The 21,490-nt window shown below is 34.7% G+C and overlaps 2 protein-coding genes across 3 annotated transcripts; one reads left to right on the plus strand and one right to left on the minus strand.

Moving 5' to 3' along the window:
* The first annotated feature begins 574 nt into the window (after nt 1-574).
* Nucleotides 575-6,279, plus strand: LOC107867814 (dihydrolipoyllysine-residue acetyltransferase component 5 of pyruvate dehydrogenase complex, chloroplastic). Its single transcript, NM_001324959.1, is given in 6 exon segments — nt 575-1,450; nt 1,937-2,128; nt 2,225-2,312; nt 5,797-5,867; nt 5,970-6,053; nt 6,175-6,279. Coding segments are annotated over 6 exon segments (1,416 nt in total).
* Nucleotides 6,280-6,950: 671 nt separating this feature from the next.
* On the minus strand, nt 6,951-10,768 carry LOC107867813 (LRR receptor-like serine/threonine-protein kinase RGI5). Of its 2 annotated transcripts, none has more exons than XM_016714254.2 (2): nt 7,903-10,768; nt 6,951-7,586 (listed from the first exon to the last, which is right to left on the minus strand). In XM_016714254.2, the coding sequence occupies exons 1-2, from the start codon at nt 10,445-10,447 to the stop codon at nt 7,279-7,281; spliced, it is 2,853 nt and encodes a 950-aa protein (XP_016569740.1). In that variant the 5' UTR covers nt 10,448-10,768; the 3' UTR covers nt 6,951-7,278. The 2 variants fall into 2 exon arrangements, with proteins under 2 accessions (XP_016569740.1, XP_047267847.1); XM_047411891.1 differs by having other exon boundaries at nt 6,951-7,750; nt 7,903-10,692.
* Nucleotides 10,769-21,490: the final 10,722 nt, after the last annotated feature.

The following is a 21,490-nucleotide window of genomic DNA, read 5'->3' on the forward strand; positions in this document are numbered from 1 at the left end:
TTAAATCATTTTAGAATTTATTTTTTAAAAATAATAATTCACTCTAAATATTGATAACAATTTTAACGGTATTTTAGACATTTTAACAAAAAGAAAGTGCTTAACAACACTTGTTTACCAAACACATCAACTTTTTTTTAAGTTTCAGCACTTTTATGTAAGCACATAACTATTTATTTTTAAAATAAGTTTCAGCACTTTCAAAAGCACTTTTAAAATTTTTTAAAAACCACTTTTTTTCAGTCTATCCAAACGGGCTCTTCATTCTTAGTTACATGTTCTAGATTTAAATCTCTCTGAGTACAGAACCATGTTTGTTAGAGGGTTTTTTACCTCGATGTGGGATTTTTCGATACAAATTTGAATTTAATTTAATCAATACACCGGGTGGAAAATTAATAAAAATAAATAAATTACTTTTTTTTTTAAAAAAAAAAAATAATTGAATCACCATAATCAACCGGTAATGTAGTTGAATCCTCCGCCCACTCTTTCCTTCGATGCATTCGAGAGATCCCTTCCCATAAAATACAACACAACCTACACCTTTCTTCTCCATTTTGCCCAAACAAAAATGTCTCATCTTCTCCAATCTACCTTCATCCCTACTACACCCACCACCCTCCGCCGTTGTTCTGTTTTCCCCACTACCCATTTACGCAAAACCCATGTAGTCGAATCGAAGATCCGTGAGATTTTCATGCCAGCACTTAGTTCTACTATGACTGAAGGGAAGATTGTTAGTTGGGTTAAAAGTGAAGGTGATAAATTAGCTAAAGGTGAATCTGTTGTTGTTGTTGAATCTGATAAAGCTGATATGGATGTTGAATCTTTTTATGATGGATATCTTGCAAATATCATTGTTCCTGAAGGTAGTTCTGCTTCTGTTGGTTCTACTATTGCACTTCTTGCTGAATCTGAAGACGAAATTTCGCTAGCCAAATCGAAAACTCTAACAACTGTTTCGAGTTCCAGTCAAGAAACTCCGCCTGCTACTGTAACCGAAGAAGTTTCTCCGGTAGTATCTCCAGTAGCAGCTGCAGTTTCCTTGTCTTCCGATGCAGTGAAAATTGCATCGGCGATTCACCCAGCATCGGAAGGAGGGAAGAGAGTGGTGGCGTCGCCGTATGCGAAGAAATTGGCAAAGGAATTGGGATTGGATTTGAGAGGAGTGGTTGGGAGTGGGCCTAATGGGAGGATTGTGGCAAAGGATGTTGAAGCAGCCGCTGCAGCTGCGTCAGATGGTGCTGCTCCTATTGGTGTGGCGGCTGCAGCACTGAAGCCAAGTGGCAGTGCACCAGCAGCTCCAGTAGTAGATTTGGGGACGACTGTGCCATTTACGACAATGCAGAATGCAGTGAGTAGAAATATGGTGGAGAGTTTGGCAGTTCCAACTTTTAGAGTGGGATATACTATTACTACTAATGCCCTTGATTCTCTCTACAAGAAGGTATGGTTTTTGCTTTGTCTTGTTTAGTTGATTAGCCATAAAGATTTGGACTTTGTGCGATAAACTGGCTAAGTTTACGCTATGTCATAGAGTGGATAAGCTTAAAATGCTAGCTGAAGTGGTATAACTTGAAAATCAGTTTAGAAATTTATTGCCTGAGAATAGGCAAATGGGAGTGGGTCTTTCTTGTTAGGATCAAATGCTTACCATCATGCCAAAAACTATAGTTTATAGCAAGGGAACAACTTTATTTCTTAACTAGGTCCACCAAGCATGTGTCATGTTCGATCATGACTTCGACCCTGGCCATACTGAGCCCTTGTGGGCCCTTCCATAGGTGGGATGATGGTTTTTACCCAACATATGCTAATTCCTAGATGTCTACGTGGCCCGCCTTTTTAATGGTTTAGTAATTTTTATGATAAGCAGTTTCTTTTCTTTTAGTTTTCATCATTTCAGTTCCTTAATGTATTTGTGAATTTATAGATCAAGTCGAAAGGAGTGACAATGACAGCATTGTTGGCAAAAGCCACAGCACTTGCATTGGCGAAACATCCTGTTGTGAACTCTAGTTGTAGAGGTGGGAAGAGTTTCACATATAACAGTAGTATTAACATTGCTGTTGCAGTGGCCATAGATGGTGGCTTGATTACTCCTGTACTTCAGGATGCTGACAAGGTTAGTTTGAAATCTACTTTTAGTATTCTGATTTCACATGATCTACCTTCCTCAGGTTATCCTGAGGTAATTGATTTGAGTAAATATTCCTTCCAGGTTGATTTATACTCATTGTCAAGGAAATGGAAGGAGTTGGTTGATAAGGCCCGGGCTAAGCAACTTCAACCCCATGAATACACCACAGGTATGCTATTACATTTGATGAATGAACAGTCTTTGATTCGATAGTGGTGTTTATTTATGTACTTATCACCAGCTGATCGATCATATGTTAACTGCAACTGCGTGTCTTTACATAGGGTAGTTTTCTCAAACTAGATTCTTTAACTTGGATAGTGATTTTTTATTTGGATTAGCTTTCATAATTATTTCTGAAGTCCATATGACTAAGGCTTGCACGCTCTCAGTAGACTGATACATTCCTAGAACTGATGAAGAAATTGGAGTTGGTCTGCTACTAAGAGACATATATATTTGGAAAGAGCATTATGTTTCTTCAGAGCTCCTCCCCTCGAATGTGAGGACTTGTAACTGATCATCAAAAGGCTGGTATTATAGTTTGTTGTTTGAGCCAAGTTGCCTCCAGAACTCCAAATGAGTAATTGAGGTACTCCTGCTAACCCAGTTTCATGCATTATGGGTGGTTTAGCCACCTTATGAATTGAGGTCACAACATAGAACACATAGTTGGTTGTGTTTTTTTTAAATCAATAGTTGGTGTTTCCAGGGCTTGTTTCTTGAAGATTTTTGGTCCAACATCAGAAAACAAGAATTTGGTATTTATGACTGCTTAAAATACTAAAAATTGTTGGTTATCAAAAAAAAAAAAATACTACTAATTGTTGTTTTAGTGGGTCAAGTCCAGACTTCTAGTAAGCTTCTCAAAAAGTCGAAGAGTGCTAGTAAAGTGAGTTTTGTTCCACTTTATCTTCATGGGGGCATAGTTTCATAGCTACACATAACTTATTCCCCTTTTTTATATTTTAGCGTCATGGCTTTCTCGTGTTGGTAGAGATTTATTCTTTATTTAGTGCGGATGCATGTGTAAATGTTGTTATATGGGCACTTGTTGGAGAGACTGATTGAGATAAAAAGAAAACTCCCTCCATCTTGACTTATGTGATTCTGTTTGATTGGATTTGAATTTAAGATGTTAGTTTGATAAAATTATTAATGAAATTACTTTATCTATAAAATTATGTAGTACCCTCTCTCCCTCTCAAAATACTTTTTTGTTTCTTTTAGTTGCGATATTTTGTCACTTTTAAAATAAGAACTTCTAAACATTTTATACCCTGTTTACTATTTTTAATACACCTCAATTGCTAATCTATTTTTAATAAAATGAATTGGAATGAAAGGAAGAGCAGAATGGATGCAAGGGAGTTATTGAGCCAACCACTATCATAGATAGAACACAATTGCAAAATACAAAGACACCACATTTTCCCAGCAAATACTAAACATGTTTTCAACTTTTCTCATAATAATCCTGTCAAATAAAAAATGGACTACCAAAATTGGAATAATGAGTAATCGAAGAAAATAGAAGAATTAACCTACATACCCGCCTGTTCACTCATCTAAATTAGAAATAGCCGGCGGATGTGTAGTATATGTACAATTCATGTATAATATGTGTATAATCTATGTATATAAGCAAGGAAAAGTAAACAGTAAATCCAACCAATTAATAAGTAGAATGGAGAAGACCATTATCGAAATTCTAATTTTATGTGTTAAACAAATTTGAATTCTTACAACTTTGGGAAGTGGGTTACTAAAAGAACAATGTCTATCATTCTTGGGATATCACAAAGGAGAAAAAGTCATTTAAGTTCGGAATGGAAGGAGTGTTTTTTATTCATTGGAATAGTTGGTATGCTTCTTTTATAGGTCTCAATTCCTACTGCCAGCAAAAATCCGTCCTTTCTGGTTATAATTTTTCCTGGGTTTTAGTTGGGGTTGGGCAGTGAGTTGAGCGTTCTATTTTGCAAGAGATTACTTACCTGCAACTTCATATGGTAGATTCTTATGTTCTTGTATTGTTGTTTAATGTTAAACTAAGCAAGACATTTCTAGTTAGGACCATGTATATGATATTGCCATAATAGCATTGCAATCTCAAATGATGTCCTGAAAACAAGAATATTTTATTTATCCAACTTTCTTGAAATATTCTGAGGTTGAGAAGGTTGCACACAATTGAAAGGAATAGGAAGTGAAACGATTGAACAAGGTTAAACCATTCAAATTTCATCAAGGAAGTCGAACTTAAAATGTTCAAGTTTAATCTTAAAAATGAGTAGGGTAGGATGATGAAGCACGTCATATGGCCTTGGTGGATTTTATTTTCTATTCTTTTCTCTCAATTCCCAATACTCATCATATTCTTCAATTGGTTCTTCAAGGCATTCTTGACAAGAACATTCAACGTCCCATGGACAATGATCTGTGAATGGATGTTTGAACCACCATACACCGTTACATTCTGAGTTGAAATGTTTAATCCGATCTTTCCACAAGGCCATGTAGTAACGGGGCCATAGGATGATAAAAATTGTGGTGTAATAAGATGTCTACTTCAAGCTAATTTCTCTCTCCTTTCTTTTTTCGAAATACTGGTGGCTGATCCTTTTATGACTGTAGAGTGTTGAGTATTTTTAATAGTTTTGTTTTAGTGCATAAGTTTTTCCGAGTTAATGTTGAGTCCAGCAATTTGTTGGCAAGAGTGTCTTTGAGAGCTAGGCTAGCAACCCCCATGGAGGAGAATTTTTGCCGCCATAATACAGTCTCTACTATAATTTCTATGATTCTACGATACCAGTACAATGTTAACCCCTTGTGGGCCATTTGAACTGCGAAGGAAGGTGGGAATCTGCAGAACGGGGGGTTATGTCTTCTGGTCTCTTTAACACTTGATATCCCTTCTTCTAGGGTATGTTCTCATTTTCAGAATACTTAATTTCCATTTTCTGTTTGTTTATCTTTTTTTTTTTAAAAAAAAAAAATCTGTTTATTTTTTATATCCACTTTCTGCTGTTAAATTAAATCTTTTACTTTGATGCCTTTGCACTTTTTCGATTCTCTCCAATTGTGTTCTGTGTACCAACAATAATCTTGTAGACTATAGATCGCATAACTATTTAGAGCTATTGATGTTATAGCCCGTAAATGATAACGTAGCTGTTCATGCATTTATGCTGGAAGTGTACATTATCTCCTCTTGCAAGTAGAGACTAGGCCATTTTGTTTGGCATGATTTTTCTGCACTGAAATAATAATTAATTTGGACTTTGGATGTACTCAATCAAAGAGTATTATTTTGTTCGCATGACTCTGTACAGAGAAAGAAGGTAAAATGAAAATCAACTACTTTGCTAAGATGCATATTGACCAAATATCAAAATATGAGGCAGGGAATGTCTATTTCTTGTCTCCGCGTGGGGAGATCTGTTAAGCTAGATATGTTTGGCATTTTCTTAAAAGTACAAGAAGTATGCATTAGTCCCTAACAAGTTGAGGTCGTCTACATGAATCCCACTTCTTTAATCTCATTTGTTTTTTGGTACCCAGCTGACTTCTCTCCTTTTGCATGTCCACGGTACTTGTTGTTTTTCTGTTGCTTAGGCATTTTATTATTTTGTCTGTTGGGATTTGTACTGCAGGTACTTTTACTCTATCCAACCTTGGGATGTTTGGTGTTGACCGTTTTGATGCCATCTTACCGCCAGGAACTGTAAGTCCCATTCATAGATGCTCATCTGTTTGCTATATTGCCTCGTACTTGATATGTGAATACTTCTGGTATTGTTTCTCACGTTGGTTCAACTCTTTGTAGGGTGCAATTATGGCTGTAGGAGCATCTCTACCCACACTTGTTGGCTCCAAGGATGGTCGAATTGGCGTGAAAAACCAAATGCAGGTAAAGTGATGATTTATGTTTGCTATAGATCTTTTACCCGCTAGTTCTTTCTCTCATTTAAGCACTTAGGATGGTGCAATTATCAATCTGTTAATGCTTAAGCTACATGCTAAAATTTCAGGTCAATGTCACTGCTGATCACCGGGTAATATATGGTGCTGATTTGGCTTCTTTCCTGCAAACCTTAGCACAGATAATTGAGGGCCCTAAAGACCTTACTCTTTAGGCTCTTGTCCTCATCATGGAAGATTAGATGTTTTGTAGTATAATTTGCTTGAGTTTCGGCAAGGAGCTTCATGGAGTGAGAGACCAGATGCTATGCTATAACATCGGAAGCATCATCTTAGTCAAACTTCAGAAGATGGATGGAAATGGATGGTTAGGCCATATTTTGCTTGGTTAATATTTTTCCTTTTGTTGTAGTGTAAACTCCTAAGGACATTTTTCATGGCTGCCATAAATTATGGCTTGATGATGAGTTCTTTGTTGTTTCATCATTCGAACATTGTTGCAAAGAATGTTGCAAAACTTCCAATTGATCCTATAGTTAATAGTGTTCTGCAACTTCAGTTGTATCTGCAGTTCACTATTGCCATTATAAAATTGCTTTAAGGATATTTCCAGTTTAATGCATCAATATGGCATTTACTACGACGTTCCACAAGGAAAAGTAGAAAAGGGTTACTAGCATTTCCTTCCACCCTTTCTCCCATTTAGCTTTTAAATGGGATGTGGCAACACCTTCCCTTTACGACACCTTTCTCAGATCCCAGTCATAGTTTTAATTCACCAGACTGTCCTTTTTATTCTGAACAAGTGAAGAAATGTTGCAACCAAACTCAATTGGGTTTAAAGGAGTTGTACTTAGTTTGCCTTCACAAATGAAAGTGTAAAAGATTGCTATACTAAGGGGATCTTTTATATATGAGAAGTTTTCTAATACAACTTGGATTCATTCCCAAAGACCTTTTATACATATTACATCATAAACAAGAAAATGGACTATGTGACAATGAGAACTCAAATCATATTCAAAGCTATGTAGCTACTATCATCATATATCTATATGTATGTTAATATGTATAAACTGGCAAAACTGGCATATTCTACATAGCTTACAACACCTTCACCACTTGCGGCTCCTCCCCAACAGGCAAAGAAAAAAGCAAGCAAATAGGAAAACTATCTTCGCGGTTTTCTCTTTTAACTTTCCTTTGACATCTGATTACCTTGCATTGAGAAGCATTCGTAGCACACTTTTCATTTTTGGCCGGCCTTCCGGGGAGACACTGACACAAGCTAGAGCCAATTTGAGAACTGCTAACATTTGGCTCCTAACGTTGAGTGATGTCTTAGAAATGCTAGAATCCAGAATGTGATCCCACTTGTTGTGCTTCTCAGAGTTGCTCAGCACCGACTTGGCTAACTCGGTTCCCTGACTAACTGCAGGCCTTCCTGTCAACAACTCTAGCAGGACAACCCCAAAGCTATATACATTTCCGGCCATTGTGACTCTCATTGTGTATGCATATTCTATTAACACAAGAAAAAGCATCACTAAATATTTGATTAACTTCGAGGCTCCTCATGTAAAGCTGCGGAAAATGCATTTTAATCCACCCCTCCCTCTCTAAGCTATGATGACATTGTTTCATGGTGGGAGGATATAATGATGTCAGGTTTGAAAACAACAATAACTGTATGAAGATTATACACACAAAATGAGTTTAAAGCATGGTACAAGGGATAAAAAATGTACCATATTTTCGTCTGAAACATGTCACATTTCCCATAGGAGTATAAATCAATGTTGAAGGATCTTTAACTTTAACCAAGAATAGTTCATTACCTGGAGGAATATAACCGACAGAACCAGCAACAGCAGAAAAGCTGCCTGTACTCTTCGAAGGATCGATCACCTTGTAGAGTTCAATGTCTCCTATCTGAGCCTCATTCTGGGACTTCAAGAGAATGCTCTTACTGGAAAGATCAAGGAGGAGGATTGGACCCGTGTCACATCCATGAAGAAAAGCTAAACCCTGAGCTACTCCAATAGCTATGCTGTAACGACTTGCCCAATCTAATGAGTAGCCCAAGCTACCACGAAGAACATCATATAACGCGCCAATGGGGGCAAATTCATATAAGAGATAAGCACTATCAGAAGACAAAAGATAGCCTAGTGGAATCATGACATTTGAATTATTAAGCTTTCCAATATTTTTTAGCTCTTCCCCAAATAGTTCATGGCTTCCCAACTGAAGTATTTTGTCACTCCAATTAAGCTTCTTGACAAAATAGGTTGTACCCGATGGCATAACAGCTTTATAGTAGGTTGAGAATCTTGTCTTGAACACAACATTTGAGGGCTCAGACACTGCTACCATGGCCTTTGTGAAGTCTATATTTGACTTGTGAATGCTGTTCGCAGTCAAAACCTTTCCCTGAACGACAAGGGATTGAGGAATTTCTTCTCCTGAGTAAAAGTGTTCATCATTGATCCTGTAATATCTTCTAGTGACTGAAATAGCAATCAAGGCGAAAACGGCAATTGTCGCTACACCTGCGATTGGGACAAGAACTGCAACAACAATAGATTTTCTCTTTTTTGCAGCTTGTGGTGGAGTAACTGGGGAAAGATAGATCAGACCGTCGTTTCCATGTGTCTCAACATTGACAAAGCCTTGAAACTCTGGAACATTTCCAGAAAGTTGATTGAATGAAAGCACCAACCTAGTCAAGCCTCCCATTCTTGCCAGGAAGTCTGGAATCTGACCCGAGAACCTGTTGTAAGAGAGATCTAAAACTTCCAATGAAGTCAATCTGGAAAGACTGCTTGGTATAGGTCCTTGAAAAAGATTGTGACTCAGATTCAAAGCAATCTGTAAACTCAACGGCATCTCCGGAATAGGCCCACCAAGTTGGTTCCCTCCAAGTTGGAGTTCTAACAACACATTTAAGTTACTAATGTCGATTGGAATTCGACCATGTAGTTTATTCCCCTGTAAATTCAAGTTTGTGAGAGTTCTCAAACTTGATATCGAGCTTGGTATGGAACCATTCAACGAATTCCAGCTGAAATTGAGCCTCTGCAATTTGTTCAACTGTGAAATATTACTTGGAATTTCCCCAACCAGGTTATTGTACTGAAGACTCAGAACCTGAAGATCAGAAATATCACCCAACTCTACAGGAATAACACCACTCAGGTTATTCTGGGCTAAGTTCAAAAGAGCCAACTTTTTGCACTTCCCCAATTCAGAAGGAATTGATCCACTTAGCTGGTTGTTATCCAGCTCCAAGTAGGTCAAACTGTGCAGGCTTCCAAAGGAAGCAGATGGAAATAACCCATTCAAAGAATTTTGCCCCAATCTCAACCTGATCACATTTACCGATATGTTTGCAGGAACTGGTCCCTCCAAATTATTTGAAGTGAGATCAACAAACTGCAAGTTCAGTGGGGATAAAAGGTCCTGAGGGATTGTACCATTTAAATTGTTAAAACTGAGGTCCAAATTCCTCAGGTATGTGGTTATACCAAGGGGTATATTTCCAACAAATTGATTCTGATTCGCAGCAAAACGTGTCAGTGTTCTGATATTCCTTAGGTATTGTGGGATTGTGCCACTCAATCCATTGGCTGACAAGATCAAGACTTGCAATTTGGAAAGTTCTCCTAATCTATCAGGGATTACACCAGATATATTGTTAAGAGAAAGGTCAAGCAAAGTTAAGTTGGCAAAGTTCACAACTTGACTTGGGAATTCACCTTCAAAAAAATTAGCAGAAAGTTGAAGTTCCTCCAGAATATTAAACTTTCCAAAACTTCTAGGAACTGAACCACTAAATCTGTTATAGCTAAGGTTCAAACTCTTGAGTGAATTCAATCCATCCAGCTGCAACTCAACTTTCCCATTCAAGTTATTATAAGAAAAGTCTAAAGACTCCAACTTTCCAAAACCAGTGAAAGTAGGCAAAACACCCTCCAATTTATTCCTACTAAAGTTCAACAATTTCAAACCACTAGTTCCCCCACAACTAGTGAAGAACTCATTTGGGATAGAGCTCAAATGATTTTGGGAAACATCAAGAGACTCCAACGTATCAATTTGACAAACAACAGGCAAGAAGTCAGATCTAGAAATAGAGAACAATGAAACGGAGACTTTGGTAATGGAAGAATTATTAGAATTGCAAGAAATCCCTTTCCAAGAACACGGAGTTGAAGATTTATCAGTTCCATTCCATACAAAAGAAGAATTAGTATCCTTCTGAATCATATCATAGACACTTTTCATGACATTAATTTGAGTTGGGGGCAATTGGGAAAGGATCATTTGAAGAAAAAAAGACAAGAATATAATAACTAAATGGGGAGCATACCTTAACTTCATTTTTTTTGGCTTGATAATTAGAAAGGTGAAAACTTCAAGAAAATGAGAAGGAGTTTCGACAAAATCTATGTACAAGATTGTGTATACTCATTGAGTTCAGGTGAAATGAGGGGAGGGAACAAAGGAAGAAGTGTTGTGTTTCATATGGAAAGAGAGAGAGAATGGAAGAAAAAGGAAAATATGTCGAGCACTTGGGTGGAAAGTGGAGTGGATGGTGGGGGGCGTTGACTGGACTTTACTGTTTTTGTATGGAAAATGAACGTAGACTAGACTAGTGAAGTTGCGTGTTGTGGAGGGGGGGGGGGGGGGGGGGGGGGAGGGTTGTATTTTTATGGTTAAACAACCTTAATTTTTGTTGTCTTTTTCTAGTAATAGTAACTTATTTTGTATTGAAACCAAATTTAAAAATATAAAAAAAAAAAATTTAATTTTATAAGGTTAAATTAAAGATATATCAAATGTATCAAAATATTTTTTAATGTCATGTGGAAAGTTAAAAATAAAAAATTGTTAAAAAAAAAAAAAGAGATTATTTTTTGTTTAAAAGAATTAAAAAAAAAGTAGATTATTTTTTTTAAACGAGGAATTATTAAAGTAAGTATTTCTTAATGGAAAGAATTTATTAAAAAAAATTTAGGAACTGGAAGTAATTGTAGTCACACTTATGAGTGTCGACATTCCACTTTGTATTTGAAGAGTGTGACGTTTTTTTCCTTTAATCACAACTTTTCTTATTTTTTAAACTTTCAATTTTATTTTTTTATATTTTCACTAAATATGTAGTTGTATATATAATACCTTTTATTTATAGTAAAAATAATATACTAAATATAATTTCACAAAGCAATTTTTGAGAAGGTTGAGTTTATATAGACCTTATCATTATTTCAAATAGATAGAGATGATGTTTATAATGAAACCCTATCTTAAGAAAAAACAATCCCTAAAAGGACTAACAAAAGTGCAAGAAACAACAAAAAATAACAAAAAAACTGCATCAACATAACAAAAATTGCAATGAAGTAATATGATAATAATGGTACAAAAACAACAGGTGGTAATAAAAATCGAAGGAAAAGAAATTACAAGAGCACTACTACAACTATTACTATGAATGGACATCAAGACTGAATGGACATCAAGACTAAGTATTGTTGTCTATTAACTTTCTATCTTAATCAGTGTCCTCCACAAGGTCATTTTTACGGTAAGCTGAAACTACACATGTAATGTCAACTCACCCTCTCCCAATACTTCTTCAATTTACCTCTACCTCTCTTGAAACTATCTATAACCAACTTCTCACACTTTCACACTGGGAGCATCTTTGCATTTCCTATTCGCATGTAAAAATTCAGGGGCAGATTTAACATTGATAGAGGGGGTTTTCGGAAACCCCCTACATATATAAAAATTATAAGTGAGAGACCATTAACAAAGTTGTTCGTTCGCTTAGTGGTTCAAAAGGGAATTGAAGAAGTGCCTCATATTCTATACCCGAGTTCAAATCCTCTTTGAACGACTATTTTGTTTAACTTCTTTGGTATATTATTTATTTTATTAGGAACCCACAAACTTAAAATCTTGGATTCGCCTCTGTCCAAATCATCTCAGTGTCGCTTTTAACATCTTGTCATCCATCAAAGCAACTTATATCTTATCGTGGATATCCTCATTTTGAATCATATCTCTCCTAGTATGCCCAAATATTTATCGCAACATCCTCATTTTCGCAACTTTACATCTTTTGAATTAGAATTCTTAACTAATCAATACTCCACCCTATGCAACAAATTGATTACTCTAAAGTCTAACCACTATTTTATAGAACTTACCTTTTAGTTTTTGGTGGACTCTTCTTATCATCCAATATTCTGGATACATGCATCTATTTCATTCACCCAACATCAATACGATTGATACATTCTTGTCAATCTCTTTATTACCTTTTATATAATTATAATTCCAAAATATTAGAAAGTTTAAATAGAAAAAGTTAAACTATTTTCTTTCTTGGTCTTTGTTTTAATATAAATAAACAAATTCTCATGGAAATAGAAAGGTAATCGTGGGGAAGACGTTGTGGAAATTTGGCATTTCATATTTTTCCAAATAGTTAGTTTGACTGACAGAGATGGAGACACAAATACTGCCTTACTCCATGGGGAGTATTTCTCAACTGTAAAAAGGGTTACGCTGGTATTTCCACAAGGTGAGGCCCCTACTTTTGACCAATGGAAAATGGTAACTTTGGAAAACGCGTATTCATTATTCAAATATAGCACCATAAGATTTGAACTGGTCAGCCATTGTCATATTGTCTAATATTTTTTCACGTATTATAGGAAATCATATATAGAAGAATATTTTTATTAATTTATTCTATAATATCTATAGAACTTCATAAATTTGTTTACATTTTCATAAAGAACTACTAATTATAAATATAAAATAAATATTTTGAGTTCCATCCTTTTTGCTCTCATGACCAATCTTACAACTTTAAAATTGAAAATGATGGATGCTTACTATTCGTGCATCACCATCTTATTTAATATATAATGACATAATTAATTAACTTTCTCATAAATCGATAAAAATTTCAAATAACTATTTTTAATAATATGAGAAAACAATATATAATTCCATCTCAGATTTTGTCTCTTTTACATACTTTATAAAAATATTAATTAGAAATATTTTTTATTATTTTATTTTTATTTTATGTCTTAAGATATAATTTCTCCTAATCAAATATTATGTTATTGAGTTGTATGTAATTTTCAAAAATAATTACTATTATGAATAAAATGAGAAAAAATAATTAACTTTATCTTTAATTCTAAAATAATAAATATATTTGAAATTACAAACGAAGTATCAGCTACTAATCTATTTCAATTCGGGTTATTATTGTAATACCCCGATCGTTCCTTAAGCCTAAATCCGTCTTTTGAGCGAATGGGAAGACTTTCAAAGTGATTGATGTTCAAAACGTGTGGTATTTGTCTAATTTCTACTTTTTGTCATGTGGAGAATTAAATAAGCTTTCCATCGATATCAAATTCACCCAAATCCGACACTCGGGTGAAGAGTTAGAGTCATTTTAGTGAGACAATATGCCACCTGACACTTTAGCGCGTCCAAAATGGCAATTGACATTTTCTAGTGAGCCTTCGCGATATTGGCGCGTCGCGCCAAAGCTCAATATCAGAATTGTCAAATTTCAGTGCACCAACGCGATTCCACCGCGTCGCGGTGCCCTTCGAGGTCACGACCAAGGTGGCAAATGCAACTTCACCGCGTCGCGCCACTGAGCAGTTTCCCAATTGTCAAAATCCAATGAAGGTCCGCGATCATGGCTCGTCGCGCCAAGGACAAAAATCGGGCTCCAGTTCTACAATTTGCTCAAGGGTATTTTGGTCTTTCCACCCGTCCTTACCCACTAATTATATACAAATAGAGGAGAAAATTCTCATTTTTCTCTTCCATTCCATCCAAAAGCTAGGGTTTCTCTCCAAAATCCCATATAATTCTTGTCTGAACATCTCAAAATTGAGCCATAGTTTTCACAAATTAGTTCAAGATTCAAAACTTCCAAGTCAAGAACATCATAAACCCTAACTCAAGAAGTGGGAAAAGAAGTTCCAATCAAGTTTCTTCATCTCAAAATCATAACCAAGGTATGTGGGGTTTGAACAAGGACACTTCTTTCGTTCTTGTGCCCAAAGATTTAATTTCTACTATTGAATTTCATGATTTTGCAAAGTGGGTTTACACCCAAATTACTTTTATCAATGATTGAGTTATTAGAATTGAGTTATTCAAGATTGATATACATGACTATTTCATTGTTTTATTTCCTAAATTGAGAACTTATGCTATGAATTGTATATTGCTACTATGAATTAGAATTGATGATTTCCAAGTGATAAATGATAAGAGTCATGATTTTAAGCTTTTCCATGAGAAGTTGATTATTGAATATATATATTGACGTTTGAGTTTAAGAGTCAAGAATGAATCTTGTGATGATTTCTTGAAGTTTTGACATTAGATATGAGTTAATAAGCAAGTTCACTTGATGTTGAGAAAGATTGCTTTGAGTTGAGTCGAGTTAGGAATCCACAAATTATTTATGATTTACCGATGAGATATATTTATGATTTTGATCTCTATGGTAGACCCTTGATTTGATTAATGTGGATTTCCTAACGCGTTCTGAGCTTGAGTCTGAGAGTAGTATTTAGAACCGAGTGGGAAGTGTGGGTTCAACACATCCTACTTCCCCAGAACTATATGCCACCGTAGGATAAAGATTAAGGGCCAAAGGCCAAGACAGTGATCACTAAAGTTAAGGTTCTACTCCGATGGCAAGGATAGAACAACTCCTTCCAATGTAGGCAAGACGTTGGACTCCATGTAAGCTCACATGGTTTATGTCGGCTATAAGAAACTCCCAAGTCCATAAGAGGTTACGTTTCTGGAGTCACCAAGTTACTCCAAGTCTTGAGTTGAAGAGTTTGAGTTGAGTATAATGATTTAAGAGATTTACAATGCTTGCATTACTATTGATGATTTACAAGGAATATATTTCAGCTAATTCAAGCGAAGAGAGTTATTATTGATAGCATGCATGATTTTCTTATATATTTATGATAATGTTTATAATGCTGCATACACCCCCACATATTCAGTACATTCCCAAGTACTGATTCCCATACTCTTCTGTGTTCTATATTTCCTCATGATGTAGGTTCGAGTGCTCAGTCTCAGCAGCGACAGTGACCTTTAAGTACCTTTATCTACATTTCTGCAGTTGGTGAGTCCTCATGGATCGAGGACCTATGTCCCTGATTTTGCCTTGTTAGTAGATGGTTGTTTATTTTCAGTTCAGTATGAATCAATTGGGGATCTGTCCCAATGGCTCCTCAGTCTTATGTAGTAGAGGCTTTTGTCAGACTAGAGTACCAGTATGTACAGAAATTTTTAATATTTTATTTGTACAGGCCAGTATTTCTTCATAATTAAGTATGTTCAAGTTCATGACATGATTATTCTTCCCTATTTTAGCATGATTAGCGTTATAGTGAGTTCTGAAAGTGATGACAGGCTTAGAGGGTTAGCTTGAGGCCACTTGTGGCCTTGAGCATCGTGTGACGTCTTGGGATAGGTTCTTGGGGCGGTACAATTATATTCTTATTTGTTCATTATAAAAATGATGATAGTAATTGTGTTCGAAAATAATTTTACCTTAAGTCTGTATTATCAGTAATAAACAAAAAATGATCACATAAATATTATAAATAAAAAAAAGTTATTTTTTCTCAAATTTATCAAGATATTCCATTTAGGTACTCAACTAAGCACCATTTAAATTGAACGCCTTAAGTCAAAGAAAATGGTTATAATTAGAAACTTTTTATTTATTTATTTTTCAAGAAAATGTGAGTGTTCTCATTCATTTATTAGGTAGTTAAACTACACATAAATGTTATTTTTATGCATTTGCCTCAAATAAGCAATTCAAATAATTTCTACTTGATGTTGATCATGTAATTAAAAAAGATGATATATATATATATATATATATATATATGATAAACTTAACTATTTAATAGACAAATAAAAACACATGTAAAAGTCTTTTCAAATTTGAATGCATCTAATTGAACTCTTTATTAGAAACTAAATTTCAATTAAAATAATATTTAATTTAAGTGTTTAAATAAAATATGTTACTAAATTTAAAGAATTAACTATTTATTAAGCCATAGATTTATTTCCAAAAGAGGAATCGTGTATCATGCGTTTTGCAAGGACTCTTTATTCACCTTTTTAAGATTACAAACACATGATACATATTATATAACATTTTATTTGGTGGACCAAAGCACGTATCTCATTTCTTCGTTCGTTGTGGGGGGAAAACAAAAATGTGTTTGTTCTGAATCATTAAATCAACAATTAACCACCATTAACCTTTGGTAATTTGGGGTTAAAATTGTTGGGTTTAATGTATATGAAAAGTGTGAATGGAAAATGGAGGGAACCAAGCGGAAGAAAAAAAATAGAGAAGAAAAACACTAAAATAGAAAGTGTACTTTAAAATGGCAAGTCTACTAATTCTCCCACATTGGTGGGAGAATGTGACTTTCAAGTGTTTATATTAACACTACAAAAAATGGATCTAATTACAGGGGTTATTTTAACCCCCGTAAAATTATATGAAATACAGGGGTTAAAAATATGCTGCTAAAAATTGTATATTTGCGGGGATTTTAACCCCCGCTATCCATACCAAAAAAATAGCGATAAATAAAAAATATTCTCCCTCTTTTTCCCCAATATCCATTGGAAATAGCCCTAAAACATTTTCCTCTCTCATTTCCCCTCAAATAGGCTAATTAGGTTACTGTTGAACTCTCCGTCAGCCATTGATAGGGTAATTGCAACTCTCTACTCCAACCATTGCTACTCCGGCGTCTCTGGTGGGTCATTTCCTTTTGTTTTATCTTTTCCTCCGACGTATTCAAACTCCTACAGCTCCCAACTCCCAGCTCCCAGCTCCCAGCTCCCAGGTAATTGTTTCTTATTTTTAGTAACTTTTCTTCTGCTAATGATTCAATTGAGGTCTAGATCTATGTTATTCATCCATTAGACTCTTTGGATGCTTTAGTCGTCATTGTTTAATTGGTCCTTGATGTTGTCCTCTTTTTCTTTCTAAAAAATATAGCAATGAGAAGTTGTTGTCTCATTTATCATACATAAAATTGCCAAATCCTATTTTTATTGTTCCCCCAAGATAATCTCTGGTTATTTGTCAAATAGTTCTCTAATGGATGAATGGTAAGTTGTAGGCCACAATTTTGCAAAGGTTGCATTTCTAAGATTATTTACATCTCTTCATAGTCACTTTGGGAAGAATAAGTTATCCGGTGAAATTTCAACTTTTCTTTTCCATTCTAATCTGAGTTTGATACATTTGTAAGTTCCATCGAATTGACAAATAGAGTGAGTAAATTATTACATTTGTAAATATTTGAGACCTCACTAGTAATGTTGAACTCACCTTTTTGATATTCTAACTTATAGGCTAGTTGAGAATAATAATTTTAGTGAAAAAAACCCGAATACGTTAGGACTTGTCCAGACGATGAAAGTACTGTAAGTATTGCTATCTTATGCTTTCCCATTATAATCTAGTAAAGTGTCTCGTGCTCTATACCTTATTAATTGTTTGTGAACTAAGCTACTGGTATTGCAACAGTCGTCTTGATCGGAATTCATTCAGTGGATCGGTGCCAGAAACTCTCAACGATCTCACACACGTCCAGGAGATATAAGTTAAAAAAAAAATTCTAAACTTATTGTAGGTCCTCATGATTTCCTGATGCAGTTTATTTTGACCATGTATTAGAAATTCAATTTTGTTTGTAGAAATCAAATATAGAGTTTTATCTATAGCAGAGAACATAGCAAAGCGCAAAAACTTCTCGTTCCTTGTCTCACATTATAGGAGAACGTGTGAGTGTTATATTAATCTCATTTGATTTTTCAATTTCATTATACAGTTAGTATGATATTAATGTTGCACTAATGTTTAATTGTGTTAGGGGCGGAACTTGAATAGGATCTATGGATTCTCAAACTAATTAGTTTTGGTTCAAATCGTATACTCGTTTTAGGTAAATCATTGAATATATACAAACTACTAATTTAGAATTCACTATTTAAAACAATTAGAACTCCGAATTCATAAGCGTTAAATTCTGACTGTGTCTATGAGAGAGAAGTTGTCACGTGAAGGCTCATTGCCCAGCTTATGGAAGAATCCTCATGTGTATATAGCTCATAAAGGAGTTCTAGTATTAGTTCTACAAATATTCTAGTAGCCAACTCCTATTAATTTTTCAATGCATAAATAAAACAACTATATATGTAGAGTATATCCATTGTATGATGTTTAAAGAGATAACTGCATGCACTTAAACTCAAACATGTACAGTCAGTAACAAGAAATGTAAACCGAGATTCTTTCAGTTTATTTTTACTTATTCAAAAATGACTTCAGATCATTGCAATCTGAATATTAATACGATTGCTTCTTTCCTTGTGATGAGTCATTTCAAAAATCCTCCAAAAGTAGTGCACTTTTGGAGGTTCCAATACGAGTGTGTCATCATGTTTGGAGAGTCTAAGCAACATAGGTTGGGTGTAAATTTCAATTCTACTACATCTTTTCTTCTTTCACTTTTGTTTTTTGGTTTAACATTCTGTCATTCATCTGTTTAAATGATTTTGCTTTATCTGGGTTTATTAGTCAGTATGATCTCATCTACGTAAAATTTCCACTGGTGGCGATATATGGCTAGGGATAGCGCAAGGTAAACTTACCCTTGTATGCATTTACAAAAAGTTAATAGTCATTGCTGTTTATGATAATACAAGAAGCCGTTGGTGGGTTACCCACAGTTTGGACAACTTTTTTTCTGGTTCGGATGACATTATCAACGGTTTTCCAATCTTGAAGGACAGCAAGCAAGTGCTTTTTTTGATAAACAACGTTCCTTGATACCATACCCCCTGCCTACCAAGCTAGCCCGGGCACTATGGTTATCAAAAAAATAAATAAATGAAAAAACTACCCTTTTTCATCATGACTATGAACTATGAAGGAGAAGATAAGGGTATACTACTTCATGGTTTTGTTGCGTTTAGTTAAGCGACGAAAACTTGAAAACCTTTCTGGAAAACATATCAACATATCATTTTTAACTATGAAGTTGTTCTTTTCTCCCTTTTTTTTATAAAATATCCTAAATCGATAGTTAGTGCATGATTCTTGTTGTCATCAATATTATAATTTTACACTATTCTGAAGTTTGTACTAGTGGTTGTTAATATATTTTCTTTAGGAGGTGTATGTACTATGCACAATCTTTATTCTTTGATATGTCCATTGAATGACACTTCTGTACATAAAATTCATTTCCTCTATAAAAACTATGCAGGTGTTTTTTATCTTCACGAAGGAGCAATTTTCCTTCAAGCTACCAGTTATTAGTTTCATATGTTGATTCTTGTTATTCCAATGACATTAATGCCTTACAAAAAACAACATACATGGCATTTTGTAATTTCGCTTACTAGGAAAAACAATAACCCAAATAATAAGAGGCATGAGTATCAAGTTGGCCTGCTTCTATATCTTGATAAAGCAAAAACTTATATATTTCCAATGTTGTAGTAATTGACCATTTCAGTTAATTATTTAAGCTCAGGTCTCTTTGCTAGATTAAAGCTTTGATTCTATCTGCTGCCTTTTTTTTTCGTCTTTCTGATTTCTCTTAATGTGTATCTGCTCTGTTTTGCAGGCTTAATTTTTAATACTTATGGGTAATATTACGAAGATATGCAGACATTTTTTCAATATCTTCCTAGATTATTGAAACCTGGTGGAATATATTCATTTTTAATGGTCTATGTGGAGGTAACCCTTTCTTTCATATTGTTTACTGTCAGTTAGTCTCTATAGAACTTGAGAGCTTGGGATATTCTACACAGATGATACCATTACCAGTGAAGGATTGTTTAAGTGAATCAGTGTGGGAGGGTGTTAAACAGATGTACTGGCAGTTAGATACGTATTACCTTCCTGTTTGTCAGTCTATGAGTGAATCAGAATGATATTATGGAACACCGATAATATGGCATCAGATGAAAGCAACCTAGGATCCTCTTCTTTTCTTCTTGTGTACTCATTTTGTAACGAATTTGATAATATTTTTCCTGTCTTCAATTTTGAGATATTATTATGTTTTCCTTTCACACATTCCATAGGAGACATGTTCATGCTCATAGAACTTATTTCTCTTTAAGGAATAAATCGGGTCCTTTTCATAATCCTACTGGTAGGTTCTGGTATGCATTATTAATTGTTATAATACTTATATTATAATCTTTGGAACGATCATTTCAGACTATACTATAACTGAAAATAAATATTTTATGCAAATGTGGATCATCCATGGATGAGAGAAGATGGTGATGCATCTGACAAACCTCTTGACATTACTGTCTTATCAAGAATGAAACAATTCCGCGCTATGAACAAGCTGAAGAAAGTAGCATTGAAGGTTGGAGTCGTATATTCAATGTTCTTATTCTTAACGAGATAGGCAATTTCTCTCCCTTTCATGTGTTTCCTGACAACTGTGTTTATCTTCCATTTCCCTGAATTTATAGGTAATTGCTGAAAATCTCTCCGAAGAATAAATCATTGTCTTGAAGGAAATGTTTAAATCTATAGACACAGATAACAGTAGGACAATTACATTCGAAGAATTGAAAGCTGGTCTTACAAAAATGGGTACAAAACTTTCTGAGTCAAAAGTCAGGCAGTTGTGTGGTTGGAGTGAATCTTAGAATATTGAAGGTTTTGTGTTTAAATTTGATTTTGTAGTATGAAGATACTAGTTAATGTTGAAAATTTAATTTTGAAGTTTAATGTTCAATGTATTTTTTATATGCTTGTCAATTACAATGTTTAATTACTCTGTTGTATCAATGATATATGAATTGAACAAATATTGGATTGTAGGTTATGTTTAAAGGAACAATTAAATTTGAGCTAAAATTATAATCTATAAGTAGTTAATGAAAATTGATGGGCCCTACTAAATTTAAAAAAAATAAAACAATTGCGAAGGTTTTAACCCCCAAAGTTTTAAATAAAAATTTATTATAAAAATAATTAAATTTCGAATAACGGGTGTCAATAACCACTGCAAAATAATTACGGGGGTCATAATCGCCGCAAATTAATTATGAAGGTCAGAAAAAACCCGCCACAAATTATTTGTGACGGCTCGTATTTTGGGGGTTTTGGGAACCGCCGGAATTACATTTTGCGGGGAGTTTTTAACCCCTACAAACTGTAAAATTAACCCCCGCAATTTGACCTCTTTTTTGTAGTGTAAAAAACACTTATTCCACTTGGTAAGTGAGGCAAGAAATAAGAGATGCCTCGCGCCGTAGTCG

The sequence above is a fragment of the Capsicum annuum genome, chromosome 4, assembly GCF_002878395.1.
Source record: "Capsicum annuum cultivar UCD-10X-F1 chromosome 4, UCD10Xv1.1, whole genome shotgun sequence".
Classification (NCBI taxonomy): domain Eukaryota; kingdom Viridiplantae; phylum Streptophyta; class Magnoliopsida; order Solanales; family Solanaceae; genus Capsicum; species Capsicum annuum.